We start from the raw sequence: 15,115 nt of genomic DNA, 5'->3' as shown, positions 1-15,115 counted from the left end.
AATATTTAAAAGAATTTTATAGAAAGTTTGATTTTATATGAGTAACTCACTGTGGTTTACTTGCATGCCAAGTTACATGAAAATCAGTTCAAGTCATGTAGAAGGAGTGATTATTTGAAAGTATTTTACGTAAATTTTAATTTTTTGTAACCATGGTAGCACCGTTCATCGAAATTAAAAAGCATTAAAAAGAATTATGTATCTTAATGTAGTCTACTCGTGTGACAAGCTATATTGAAATCAGACTAAAATTGTAGGAGGTGTAGCATTAAAAAAAAAAAACCCAGACAGACAGCTAGGCAGACGGACACCTTACTATCGCATAAAATCTTCTGGTTTCTGACCAGTGGAGCTAAAAAAAAAAATTACCGGTTTTTCAACAGGGTATAAAAAATCAATTTACCAGTAACCCGGTACACTTGACAAACACAAAATATATTACTTGAGTTTGACGATGTATATTATGTTAAAGCTTTAAGGTAATTCCGTCCTCCTGTGATCAAAGGTTTTGCAAAAACTGTTTTTAATTAAATTCATGGCCAATAGAAAAATATCTGCTTTTCAATAGGTATATTGAAAAATATTGTCAAGTGAAAGAATTTTAAAATATTTTTTTTTCTTTCTTTAATCAATTATTCGATCTTTAAAGATTACCTGCAGTAGCATTTTATTTTTTGAAATGATAAAGATCACAATAAAATAATACGAAAGAAAAAAACCGCATCGAAATCTATGCACAAATAACGAAGTTATCGCGCTTTAAAAGTGCCTATTTTTACCTGTTTTGAAAATCCAATCAAGCGAAAATAGAAATGATCGATAACGAGGCTCTACTGGTGTGACGTCACAACATGTACCGCATAAGCGGGTCAGTATTAACGACAATGAGATTAACTTGGAAAACAACGACGATTTTAGCTTTGATATGAGGCATTGGTCTATAAGTTTTAAAAATTCAGACGGAATAATTATTGAGCTTTGCATCAGACCTTACTAGGCTGAGCCAGAAACCGATTCTAACGAGGAATTTATAGAGATTTCAAAACAACCTACAGCCAGGGTCGTGTATACTACAATTAAAGTTCCTGTATATATCTCCCTGTTACAGCCTACTGAATATGACTGGAAAAAAAAATCATCAAAATCAAAATACAGGAATTTTTAATTCTATATTTTCAATGTCCTAAAACAGTTCGTTCATCAAGCTGTTAATTATTTCAACAAGATCTTCATTACTATCGGCTAAATGATAATTGACGATTTTCTCGTTTGTATAAAAATTCTTCTATGTCTAAATTTGATAATCAGTTGTTACCATTTAGCAATCAGCAGCAGCAATATTATCAATTTAATTTTACTTCAAAGTCACGACCAAATATATTTTCAAAAATCGGGTCATTATCAATATACAAGTTATTAAAACTAATTGTTAAATAATGATATCCGCGTACTCCTAATTATTTTTTTAAACTGTATACAAATCACCATTTGACAGACTAAACAGTTTTAATTCATTAAAGTGTAAAATATTTAATCTATCAGATTTTTCAACAAGTTCTTGGTAATCAGTTTAATTTACACTTGTGGTGGGGTAGGACTTGGGATTACGTGATTAATACACTTGCCATGGTCAAGACCGATGACTTGGAAAGGTGTGATAAACATTCGGTACCTCCGGCTATTTATTTATGTCCCACTATATATTTGACAAAGGAGCCGATGAATGTCTCAAATCGCACCATTCAAGATTGCGTCGAGTGATTTTGATTGACAGGTGAAGCACGTGGATTTCGTACGTAACCACGGAGACGAACATGTTACAGGTCCCTGGTGCAGGAAAATAAGAAACACGAATAAACAGAAGTTGAATAAGCTTTGACAGATTATGTAAGAAAGATGAATACAGAAACACTTGTTTGAATCAAAAAATTATGTGTGTGTGTGTGTGTGTGTGTTGGGGGGGGGGGGGGGGTTACTTATAAATTCAACTGACGTTAAAAATGAACAATCCAATATAATAATAAAAATGTTACTGATATTGAAGATATAACGAAGAACATAAAATTAAATAACATTTGTTGAATCAATAACATGGGGAGGGGTGTTAAACAAGGGAATCTCAGTCTCACTCACTCTCTCATATTAATTCTATGTACTTCCCAATACTAAATAATAGAAAAATATATACGCGTATTCTATACTTTCACTTTTCAAAGAATACAACAGCAAACATCATATAAGTACTTACCAGGGACCTATACACTAACCCTGTACTTACTTTTTTTTTAATTTAAATTAGAAATGTTTTCTTTTATTAACTTACGTTTACGATCTACGATTTGTTAGTGAAACGGTCGCCTGTACTGTCTTTTTGTGATTATTGCTTACAAATAGAATTTAAAAAAATGTCAATACATATTCGGAAGGAAAAAAATGACGATAGAAATGGCATAACCCATCGATTCCTAATTGTTGGAAAATATGAATCGATGATTTTTGGCAATTCCTTGTATCGTTACTTATTATAACCACACACAAAGAAATAATGAAAAAAATATTCACTAAACTAATTTCAAACAAAAATAAGAGCAAATACTATAGTCATAGTTAATTTAATATTCACAAAATCCCTAAAAATTAATGGAAAAAACACTAAAAATCCTCATCGTGTTTCCACCGTATTCTATGCATTCAAAATGGCCGGTACATGTTGTGACGTCACAGCGGCTAAGGCCCGAAAACCGAGCGTTTCAGAAAATCGCTCAGGTGTGAGATAGGGTTTTTCCCCAATAGCTTCGTTAGTTGTGCATAGATTTCGGTGCGGTTTTTTTCTTTAGTTTTATTTTAGCATGATCTACAACATATTTAAAAATAAAAAGCCACTGCAGGTACCCTTTAAAAAATGTTGTCAAGGGCAATAACTCCTTCTCATGTATCTTCATTCAGGGATTTTCTCTATTGTATTTCTAATGTTAAAAAAAATATTCCCTGATATTCACAATTCAAATACATGTATATTTATAAATGAGCAAATATTTTTGAATTTTTAACATCAGAATAATTATTTGAACCAGTTTTTACATGATGTTATTTTACAATTTATAAAAAATGTTGGATTTTTCATACTGACATATACTTCTGTTTTTTTTTTTTTTTTTTTTTTTACATCAGAAAAAAAAAACTTTGGAAACCTATACATTTTTTGCAATACCATGTTCCTTAAAAATAAATTGTGAGGGTGGAAATACCTTAAAGGTAGTTCTGATTTGCTGAACATCTAAATTCGAGTGCAGTATCTGTAAAGCCATCAGAGAGGTTTCGCAAACCAACGTGTACTTGAAATCTGTACAATACGTCATCACTTTTGCTAATGCTGAAATTCTACACGTATCCACGTAGATCGCCGAGTATCCGTAAATGCAGACTTGTAGCATATATTTTCTTAACTGCTTTTTATTTTAATCAAAAGGTTGTTTTTTTTTTTTTTCTAAAACCTATAGTACTGATCTTAGGAACTTTATGTTTTTATAGCAAATAATTATTTAGCTTCTTATTATAAGCTTCGTAAGATATTGCGCGGAAAAGAAAGTGTTAAGACCGAGAACATTTATGAATTTATGACCTTCACCTTTGACCACAAAATCGATAAGCATCTTTCTTAGGCCACAGGGAGTTGCTGTGAAAGTTCATTGCAAAAGCTCAAAGGCTTCTCGAGATATCGCATGGAAACAAAAGTGTTACAGACAGACAGAAATACAGACGGACGGACGGACAGATAGACCGAAATTAATATCCCCCTCTCAGTGAAAGCGGGGGACAATTAATATCCCCCAGTTGAACAAATATGAAAAGGAAGAAGAATGTGTAACAAATTAATTGATGTATGCAGATTCCATGTTTCCTTATGCTTTAGATAAATAATCAGGCCAAGTTTAAGCGAGGTGAGGCAGACAACGAGAAAAGAGTTGCAAGCCTTCTCTCTTTATATGTATCGGTCTAAAACAATATATTTAAAAACATTTTATAGAGACAAAAGGGTAACATTATCGATAAAATATAGTGCATATTATAGAATACAAAAATAGAAAAAAGGTGACTCGGCTCCAGATTTAAGAAGAAAAAAATGGAAAGGGGGGCATACCCAAGTGCCTGTGTAAAAAATGGCATCCCATTCGACTACGACACCAAAAGCACAATTCTTTGAACTTGCTTGTTTTAACTTGTATTGTTAACGTACATGTATAAGTACACGTTTGTTAACGAAGCCTCTCTAATCTAAAACGTGAAACCTAAACTCTCCAGTTTCTCCACCAGACATACACGATGGAAAACCACCGATGTTCTTTCTCTCGCAAATGAACCCAGGCGTTTGCCCATCGTGGATTTCTGATAGAGTTTTTTATTTGAAGAATAAGTCCGCTATTACGCCCAGCTATTCTGATAAGTCTTCTAACGCTTATTTGACGGGGGACACTTTGGATTATGTCGGGTGAGATATAAATCTCTGGCAAAGGAATTCCTTTGATAATATTGCAAAATAATCTGCAAACCCCCATTAGATAATACCTTGTACTCGGATCTTCATTTGTTAAATATTGTAGAATTGATGTCCATATTTCAATAGGAAGACCATAATTTTCGTCGGTATGAACATTCTCAACCTCTCCTTGTATAAATCGTCCGTCCTCAGTCGCTCCTCCAGTATTACAGTACACATCTTCGTGAAATTCTTCTAGTGACCCTCTTTCGGTTACTGGCCCAACCTCGGTATCTCTTCCTGCAAGTGACTGTCTTTCTGTTACTGGCCCAACTTCGGTATCTCTTCCTGCAGGTGACTCTTTTTCTGTTACTGTCCTAACCTCGATATCTCTTCCAGCATTACCTGACACATCTTCGTGCAAAAATTTTTCTTGCATCCCCCATTCTGTTGTTGGTATATCCTCCTGTTCTGACCACAGACTTCCAGAAAGTCTTTCCACATCGTCAGATGGGACTTCATCTACGTTTTGCAACTCTTCTTCTCTGTTGTGTTCATCGTTCTCTTCTGGGAACTCTTCTTCAAAATTATTTGCTTCATCATCTACATTTTCAGCTACACAACTACTTTCTTCAATTATTTGACAAAGGGTTTCCTTCTCAATATCAATACTGACATAATGATGTTCAGGAAAATGTCCTAAAGTTAAGGTTTGTCGGTTGGTTTCAATATGGTTATCATTTGAAACGATAACAGTATGGTCTAACCCAGCACTCGAGATAATAACAAATTGAACACTGTATTCACGTGCAAGCGCAATAAGAGTCAAATGATCCCCATATTCCCATGGACTTTTCATTTTTTCAGTGTAAGTGTCAAATGGTTCATCTAAAAACCCGTGGTAATGCTCAGGCCAATTTTCGATGTGTTGAACTGCTTCCAGTCTGAGTTGCTGTGCTGATCTAAACACACCTAAACGAAAAAGCTGATGAGCAACTGAAGAGAACTGGCAGTTGCTACAGTCAGTAGGATTTTCCAGAACTTTAATGGTATTGTCTCGAAATATGTCCAATTCTTTCATCTTATCATATTGGGTCTTAACAATGTAATATTTTTTCCTTGTCATTGCATTTCTGTATTTCTTTTTTCTTCTTTTTCTTTTGTAAGGCTTGTGATGTTCGAAACATCAACCCAACATTCTTCTTTGTTCCCATCCTGATTTCTATAACTAACTTTGTACTGGTTCGAATTTAATTTTCTTTGCATCATTTTTCCTTTGAAAATATATATCCTTCTTGGAACGCGAGATGAGAATGGGCATCTGAAAAAAATATGTTCTCCTTTCTCCTTGCCTGAGCTCACGTCGTTGTTTTCGCCTGTTACATCTTTCTGATGCCTTGCGAACTTTTTGGAGCAGGTCTTTATTTTGACGGGAGGTGTAAACCTCAGATGGCGTCAAATAGCCTAAGACTTCCTTCGGGTTTTCATTAATTGCGAACTGAACTTTGTGTAGCTCAGCTGCCCAATTAAATCCACGTCTTTTTGTCTTCAAGAAAGCGATTTTGTTTCGGACAACACGATGACTACGTTCGCACTTTCCTTGGGATTGCGGGTGGTAAGGTCGGCTTCTGATCAACTTAATTTTGTTTCTATGTAACATTCTTTCAAATCTTCCCTTAAATTCAGTACCTTGATCACACTGTAAAATCGAAGGCTTTCCATGCTCCGAAAATACTCTCTCCAATTCAATGGCAATTTGTCTGCTTGTTTTTCGCTTTAATGGTCTTAAAATCAAAAACCGAGAGAAAACGTCTAAAATGGATAATATGTAGCGATATGTTTGACAATTACTTTTAATAACATCGTTCTTCATGTCAATCAGATCTATTTGCCATCTCTCATTTACACGATCTGCTGTGATAGGCTTGTTTAGTGGTCTATTACTGAAGTTTGGGAAAACTTTTTGGTACCTCTTTGATTTGTTATACTCTCGGAGAATTTTCCTCTCGGACACAGCACTATATTCTTTGCTCAAGTTTACATAAAGTGGTCTTGCTCCACAACCACTTGCTGAATCAAAAGCTTTCTTAACAACTGAGTTAAGTTTAGATTTGTGTAAAACCCTTTTCCCATCAAATCTTAATTCCCCGTCTTCTACAGAGAAACTGTTCTTGTTTCGCCAATATTTGAGAGCTGCATTTTTCTGCCTCCTGGTTCTGTCTTTGCATTTTATCCTAAAAGTACCGAGGACTAGCTTCATGATTGTATCATATTCTTCTTCGTCAAGTAAATGGTGGTATTTTCTTTTCATTATGTTTAATGTATTTTACTGGTCCCTTTAGTTAAAATAAAACAAACTATATTAATAATTCGATTTAAAAACATACAATCAGCTACATGACATTCCTATTGTAGCTATTTTTTTGTTTTCTGAAGAGATCGTTATAACAGTTCTTAAGGTTATCCGCTCCTTAGCTAGGAAGAATAACTCTTACAATCAATATTCAAATTAAGCTTAAAATTGATTTTTTTTTAAATAACAATTTTCATTTTATGCATCTCAGTATGATTAAAGAGTCTTTGTAGACTAAAATTTGACATTTGAAGTACAAAATTAAATGCATTTTTATAGAAATCAAAATTTCTTTAATCTAGCCCTAGAGACCAATGTTTACTAGCATTGTATGAAATTAAATGGGGTCTGTGATGTCTTACAATGATAGTACAAACATTTTACACTATTTTTAAAAATAATAATTGCATTAAATATAATTTAAATTAAATTTTTTAAAAATATAATTTTTATCGTAAAATATATTTGTTGATCGATTCCTAATTAGAAAATGCCTGGTGAGTACTTTGATTCGCATTTCCTCAGTTCCTGAAAATATATTTGGGATTTGTCAATTGATATTTTTCCCTATATAATCTATACTTATAAATCAATAAATTTTGCAAATAAACTCCAAAACGGCTATGATTAACTTAAAGAACTTTGAAAAAATATCATGGGTAAATACCCATTTTTCTGAGAATTCATAGACATTTTGTGAGTACTTTGAAATACCTAAATTCTGATTTTTAAGATCTGAGGATCGGACTACCTTAAGTCGACTTTAGCCACCGCAGTGTTGTTCAATGACGATATAAACAAGGTTAGCAACATTATCCTTAAATCATCCCCTCTCTCTTCAAGTTTTGTCTTTAAGTTTATCTCTCTATTAATGTTTAAACGATTGTATTTGTATGAAGGTAACGGAAGACGTGTTTGTTAATATTCATATTATACATCATTGATTGTACATTGTTAATGATTATTATGAGAGAGAGAGAGAGAGATTTTAGATCGAATACGATTTCCTATTCAATTGTGAATTTTTGTATCGTACAAGGTGTCCCAAAATGTATGATAATTCCATTTGAAATAAGTTTCAGAAACACGTGCCTTGAACAAATTCTTTGATATATGTCTCGTACGATTTAATAAATACAATTTTAGCAACAAAACATTCTACAGAAAAAATGACTCTGTGTAACTCCATTAAAGAAGGTGGACGAAAAACACAGAGAAACATATTAAGGTTTTCAAACTATCATTATTTCATACAGGTAACAAGCACATATTTCTGTTCATATGTCTAATTCAATGTTTTATCATGTCATTATGATTGAGATGTGTCACTTTAATATCTTAAATATTAACGATTAATTTTATTTAAAAAAAATACTCTGGAAATTAGTGTATTTCCACCAAAAATTTGAACCGTTGATATATATCTTTCTGAGGTCGGAGATTTCCCCGGATGCTAGAAAACGGTAATACAGTATAACTTCAAAGCTTATAACTCGAATAGCTTTCAACAAATCATAATGCAATTTTAGAAAAATAGCTTTGTTTTACATAAATATTTCTATTATTGAAGAATGGAGCTCATACGGTCCAGAAGATCAGGCGACGTCCCTAATGGATGGAGGATTACGTGGTGGATATTCCGGTGCGGACGTCCAGGGTGAAGCAGACGGTGAAGGCCGGAGATGCACTTCTGCAACCTGAGAAGATGGGACTGCCACTTCCCAAGTCTGTGCATGACTGCCACTTCCCAAGTCTGTGCATGATCTTCCTAAGGAAAAGTTTGAACAATATGTAGTGATGGTTGTGCCATCTCCTCAGTCTGTGATAGCTGATCCTCAGTCAGAAATTGTACAGTAAGAGAAAGTGAAACTACCGTCCCCTCAGCCTGTTCTATCTCTTACCTTGCCAGAACTTTAGAAGCTTGTGGAGTTGTCTCTGACATTCCCTCCCTCGATCTGTTCAGGGTCTTGTTGAGGATGAGGCTGGACTGACTGCGCAGACTGAACTGTCATCTTCTGAGGTTGTTGAGGGTCGTTCTCGGATCAAAATACAAAGTGAAACATTACTTACAAGAAATAAATAGACTTTATTTAAAATTCTTATATTTAAATCAAAACACCACAATGAACATTGTATAATTCGTTCATCTGAACAGTTGATAAAATTAACATTTATCATTATAATTAATTTCATTGTTTTGGTTTTTATAGCATGTCATTATTCCGTATTTGAAGAAATAAAAAGAACACAAGATGGGTGTATTGAAATAGATGAGGACCTAAAATGTCTGAAAGAAGAAATAAGGTCGAAGACAAAAGAACCAAGTAGCTGTCCTGGTACCCAAAATTGGCGTGTAGTTACACTTAAGAATTAGAGTATGTTTGCTTCACATTGAACCATTTATAGTCTTTCTACATTGTTCGTTTGAAAGGTACTATTTTTTCATTATTTTTGATATTATTCTTTTTTTTCTTCTTTTTTTTTTTTTTTTTTTTTACATTTTAAACATTTGAAATTAATATTGTATTTTTAAAGAAGTACTAGTATTTGTACGTATTTAATTGAGTTGGGGACAGTAGCGATAGTTGGTATCTCTACCAATACCAAGAGGACCTGGTAGACCCAGCTTTTTGGAGAAAAATCAGCGCCAATCCAGAGCAAAGAAGAACCAAAATTCTTCAAAAGGTAGATTATATTGTTCCGGCCGAGGAAAGGTGTTTAAAGTGTCCATTTAATAAAACTGTTAACGTTGCAAGGAACGCAGGGTAGCGTTTACTTCATGAATAGTAAGATAGATTTCTTTCCTTCGTTGCACATGTACTGTTTAATACGAATCATACTTTTGATTTGTACTTTTGTGCTCTATGAGATAATGGTGCTAGCATAACACATTATAATTCAGAAATTTTTAGATAGGACTTGCTATAGAAACACTCCCCTTCTAAGTGCTTAATATACAAAAAAAATCATAGGTGTCACGGGAAACTATTTAAAAGTGCTGGGAACGTTAGATGTAGAAATGTTTATTGATGGTATTGTGTTTGTACACTGTGCATGTCATACAAGATAGTTTTGCCTACATACTTACTTTAGACTTTTTTGAAACCCAATCATGGCACTATTGATTATGCAACTAACACCTTGAAAATAGCTGCTTAAACTAACCTGCATGTGCATCTCATTATAGCTGGCACTGGGTAAGCTAGAGCAGTTGCCAATGCCTTTATTCCCCAGGGTAGTGAAATAACAACACAAATTTGTTTATAGCGTGAAGGTATGTAATCAGATAATTTTGCGTCGCACAGTAAATCTTGTAATTTTTATATTTAATGATATCGGGGTCGAGATACAAGATATTGTCAAAATCAGAGCTTATATTTTTCTTATTTATTCTATTTCATTTTGATCATATAATTGTTGCACTTCCAATTAAGGCAAATTGAGTTTCTGTTTCCCAAGTGCAAGGTCGACAAGGGCATGACGGACTTTTTAAAAATCCATTGAATAAAAGGGGTTCGGAAGAATTATCGGTCTGAGTTGCTACTGGAACTTCTTCCCTCTAGGATCCAAGCCCAACTCATTGAATAAATAAAGGGCTCGAAGAGTCGCTAGTTTTTCATTTTCAAGTTCTACAAATATCTTGGACGACATATCGCTTACAAGTGGAGATTCAAAAAAAGCAAGATTTAAATATCTACTTTCAATTCTTTTTAAAATAAAACTACCAACACTAATGTCTTTATTTTCATCAAGAGTGTATAAAAAGTGACTACTTAGGCGGTACACTGATGAAAGTGTTTTACGCGTGACCAGGCAATTGTCTTCAAATTATCAGGTAGCACAGATAGCAGGCCTGTCAATCAAATTAGCTATTTTTTAGTTTTTAACAATCGAAAGGCGGTATATAATTGATCTTCAAACAGGTAAATTTTCATTATGTTAACGTAAACTTGGGTTTTAAAACTTCACTTCGATTTAAAAAAGACCGTTCACGGTAGCTCAATCGGTAGAGCGCTCGCTCCGTGATCGGGAGGTCGCGAGTTCGAATCTCGGCCGCGACTGACCTAAGTCGATAAAAATGGGTAGCAACTGTTCCTTCGCCATGCGCTCGGCACTTTGAAGTGAATGTTGCGGGTCCTTCGGATGAGACCTTAAAACCCGGGGCCCCGTGTCACGGCAGGTGTTGGCACAATTAAGAATGGCCCTAAATGCCGAGTAAAGGTCAAAATTTGAAGCCCTTCACCGGTATATGGTGACGTCTCTATATGAGTAAAAATTTTTCGAATGGGACGTAAAACAACATACAATCAATCAAGACCTTCGAATATCAAGGAAGCAAAGATTGTAGCAATAATGATTTTTCAGGGAGGCCTGAAACTGAAAACCTTGATTTTAGAAATATTCTCTTTATGTTGACCCATATATTAATGTCAAATTAGATGGACATCAGGATGAATTGACTCCAGAGGGACTTCATCAATGTGACCTAAACCTGATTCATATATGAAGGTGACCTCAGATGCGGTGATCTACTTTTTAAGGTGAAATTAAATGGCCTTTCTAGTGTATATCCATAACCTTCCAGTCATCGATATCCAGATAACCCTAGACGGTCACGGATGACCTCAGACGGACCGATATATCAAGGTGACCCTTATTTTACTGACCCCATTCTATACCCCTTTCTAATGGCGGCTATTGGGGGCATGAAGAATGTTTTCATGATCATGTGGAAGCGGATAGAAAAATGTCATACTATAAGAAAAGGAAAAAAAAACATGATCAATATTTACTAATGTTTTCACTCTTTGTACCTAAAGAAACTGTGTCATATTGAGCGTAGACTATAGAATACTTTTAGATACCGGGTGTTAATAATTTTGCTGTCTCGGAAGACCCTGATGAGGTTTCTAGTGTACCGCTCTCCAGTTACACCCCATACAGAAACAGCTTACCATCATCTTGGCACGCAGGAAACGTGCAGTAAAATTACAACAGCACTTCTTGTAAACCATTCTAGAAGAAAGTTCTGAGAGTAATGATATCCTAGAGTACCCATAAATCGTCCCCCTACGACATTCAACGTCATAGTAACGGCGAGCGCGTGCAAATTGGTAAACAAACTTCAGTGCTGTCTATAGAACGGAAATGCTGATTAAATGTTATAAGTCATTTTTTCATATCACTCTTCACAAGATTTTTAGAGCTCTTCTACAAAATCAAACTTTTACACTTAAAAAATGTAACCATACCCTATTTTCGTCCTTCGGTGTGAATTTTGCGGGAGAAATATTACCAAAATGGGAAAACCATTTAGACCAAATTGTTGTGAATTATTCATGCTGCCAAAGACCGTTTTCAAAAACTCTAGGCCTCAAAATGCATTTAAAGACTTGTCATAAAGTTACAAACAAAAGTGGATGCGTTTGTTGAGATACAGACCGATATACTGTAGATGTAGCCAGCTTGATAGAATGATAATTCGAATACTTGTAGAACAATCTGACAAAAATCCTTCAAAAAATAAATAAGTTAAGTCGTTCTTCAACTCTCTCGTACAAACTTGGTAATACTGTAAGCTTCTGCCAAGTGTTGCCCACACTGATTATTTTGGCAATTCTTATTTACGGTACATAGGTAATCATCCGAGACGGTGTCGGTGTATTCGCTGAGACTATCCCTAATGGTTGATTATTCCTCTCTTTTATGGTCCGAGGAAATAGGAGAACGTTTTATAGTCACTCTTGCCACAGGTACTTGGGTCTTGGTTTATAAATATGTATGTACCTTATTGATATGTAAAAAAAAGTAAAGGTATGCAGGCTCCGTAATGGCGTCTGCTCAACTCGCTTGTTTACATGGCTTGTTCTTTGAAAATAACGCTGCACCTACCGATTTTTATGCACCGGACGTCTCGGAACACTGATTACTTATTGTAAAAACCATCACATCTTGCAAATAATTCCTAAAACATGAGTTTTAAACACATTTTCAAACTTTTCGTTAACGTGCCCGGAACTAAGTGCAAATACTAAAAACCGATTCAAAACGACAAATTCCGGCCATTCAGACACTGCAAAATTCACAGAACATACATTAGTGCAACTATATATGATAACCGCCTGAATTTTTCAAATTGCTTGACCAAAAACATTTTTTTAGTAATTATGCTTATTAAACAGATCAAATATTATTAAAAGAATGCTTAATGAAATCAATAATACATGTGCCTATTAAAATTTCACATATGTTGATTAAACATCTCAGAAAGTCACAGTAGCAAGTACAACATCACTTCACACAATTTAGGTAGTCAAATAATTTTCCAGATACTATGGTTTCTTTATCTCTCGTCCCGATCTGGTTCTCTGGATCTGTTCACTGTCAACGGTCAGTTTACTAGGAGGGGAAGCAGATTGCTTCGGTACGACACAAGTATTTGTTATTTCAGTTTTCGGTCGCGCACACAAAGGAATATTCACCGGTGGTATGTCACACTCTTGGGTTGAAATCACATGCGGCTCTCCCTTGGTCTTGAGAAGCATATGTTGTTTCTACGGTAAAGTCGTCCACTTCCTGCCTTCACAACATAAGAACGAGGTTCATCTGACTTTCTGACGAACTCGGCCGGCTTCCATCCTTCCGGACTATGAATACGAAGGGTGTCACTGGAGCACGCGCGCCATGATCATAGTAAAACTTCTGCTTCTGACGATACGCCATCAGCTTCGATGAAACACTTCTGGTTGGATGGTCGTTGGTTTCCTCAGACCATCACTTATGGGGAGTAGCGTTTTCGTCGTCGACCCATCAATCTCTGCATAGGTGATCCTATCTGCTCATCCCGAGGAGTGTTCCTTAAATCTAAAAGGGCTAGGTACACATCATCTCCTGATTCGCGGCATTTCTTTAGTAAGTTCTTCACTGTTTGCACGGACTTCTCAGCCAAACCATTGGACTGTGCATAAAAGGGTGAAGAGGTCACATGTTCAATCCCATAGCTAGCAACATAAGACTTGAATTCAGCACTAGTGTACTGAGAACCATTGTCGCTGATCAAAGTGTCAATGATGCCATATCTGGCAATGTTATCTTTCAGGTGCTTGATAACATTCCTTGAAGTGGTGTCATGTTTTAGTGATGCTACTTCGATGAAGTTAGAATAGTAATCCACCATAATTAAGGGAGCCGAATGGGGTTTTATTGTGTGAAAACTACTATAGAGAAACTCTTTAATTTTATACCACGTGTACCTTACATTGACTCCAGTGTGCATGCCATGTTTAGTGAAAATCTACTGTTTGGTTATTTTTTAGGGACCATCTCAAAATACAGGTACATTTACTATAGGATTATATAGGAAAATACCATTTTTTCGCACTCCGGAGTAAATTATACAAATGCTACTATAGACTTTTTGCTCAAATTATATTATTTGAAGGGTAATACTATACTGTACATTTTATGCAATTAACACAAAATTCTACCGTCTGATTTCCAGAGGGTATCTCAAAATGTCAAAATTCATGACATTTCCTGTTTTTTATGAAGTACAACAAAACATGACAGATACCACAGATTTACATAAAAAAAAATATGAAAATGATTGTGAGATTCTCAATTTCCCATGTTTAAAATTTCAAGAGCATTTATTTTATACTTTTTATTTAATGACACAATTAATGACTCCGCTTAAAGAACTTCCGAATCGGTTATTCATAACGTAAAAAAAAAAAACACTATTACGACGTCTATCTACCCATCATTTGAAAAATCGCTTAAAAAATCAGTTATTAGATATTTTTTAACCTGAGATTTCCAAAATTTGTTAATTTTTATGAATTATATAAAAATAGTTGCTTTAAAAGAGTAAATACGCTTTATTTTACTATGCTGCGCGAAGTATTGCGCAATGAACACCCCAGTCGGCCCCCTTATGTAGTGAAAGCCATCTAATTCAAACAGATCTGTGGCTACCTTCACTACTGTAACTAAAAAGCACTGAGAATCTAACAAAACCCTGAGGAAGTACTGAGTTGTACTGAGAAAACCCTGAGTGGTACTGAGCCTGGTACTGAGTAAACTGAGGTAGTCCTGAGGAGCACTGAGGTTTTCACTGTGGACACTGAGGACATACTGAGAGGCACTGAGGTTTACTCTGTTGGTACTGAGGGGGTACTGAGGGATACTGAGGTGGCTCTGAGGGCACTGAGCTGATACTGAGTAGCCCTGAGGTTTAATACGGTGGCTACTGAGGTAATCCTGAGACACTCTGAGGTCTTGGT

At 35.2% G+C, this 15,115-nt stretch overlaps 2 protein-coding genes across 2 annotated transcripts; both read right to left on the bottom strand.

The window, feature by feature from the left end:
• Positions 1-5,705: 5,705 nt before the first annotated feature.
• LOC133179654 (KRAB-A domain-containing protein 2-like) lies at positions 5,706-6,788 on the bottom strand. Its single transcript, XM_061314357.1, has one exon. It carries the CDS (start codon positions 6,786-6,788, stop codon positions 5,706-5,708), a length of 1,083 nt encoding a protein of 360 aa, XP_061170341.1.
• Positions 6,789-13,608: 6,820 nt separating this feature from the next.
• On the bottom strand, positions 13,609-14,007 carry LOC133179653 (uncharacterized protein K02A2.6-like). Its single transcript, XM_061314356.1, has one exon. It carries the CDS (start codon positions 14,005-14,007, stop codon positions 13,609-13,611), a length of 399 nt encoding a protein of 132 aa, XP_061170340.1.
• Between the last annotated feature and the right edge of the window lie 1,108 nt (positions 14,008-15,115).

Source organism: Saccostrea echinata, unplaced genomic scaffold (assembly GCF_033153115.1).
Source record: "Saccostrea echinata isolate AGI-Se365-2 ecotype Australia unplaced genomic scaffold, CSIRO_AGI_Sech_v1 ptg000005l, whole genome shotgun sequence".
Taxonomy (NCBI): Eukaryota; Metazoa; Mollusca; class Bivalvia; order Ostreida; family Ostreidae; genus Saccostrea; species Saccostrea echinata.
This window is presented reverse-complemented; position numbering and strand designations above follow the sequence as displayed.

Bases quoted from the DNA above. Each gene is read 5' to 3' on its own strand.
- LOC133179654 (XM_061314357.1), bottom strand. From the start codon at position 6,788: ATGAAAAGAAAATACCACCATTTACTTGACGAAGAAGAATATGATACA.
- LOC133179653 (XM_061314356.1), bottom strand. From the start codon at position 14,007: ATGGTGGATTACTATTCTAACTTCATCGAAGTAGCATCACTAAAACAT.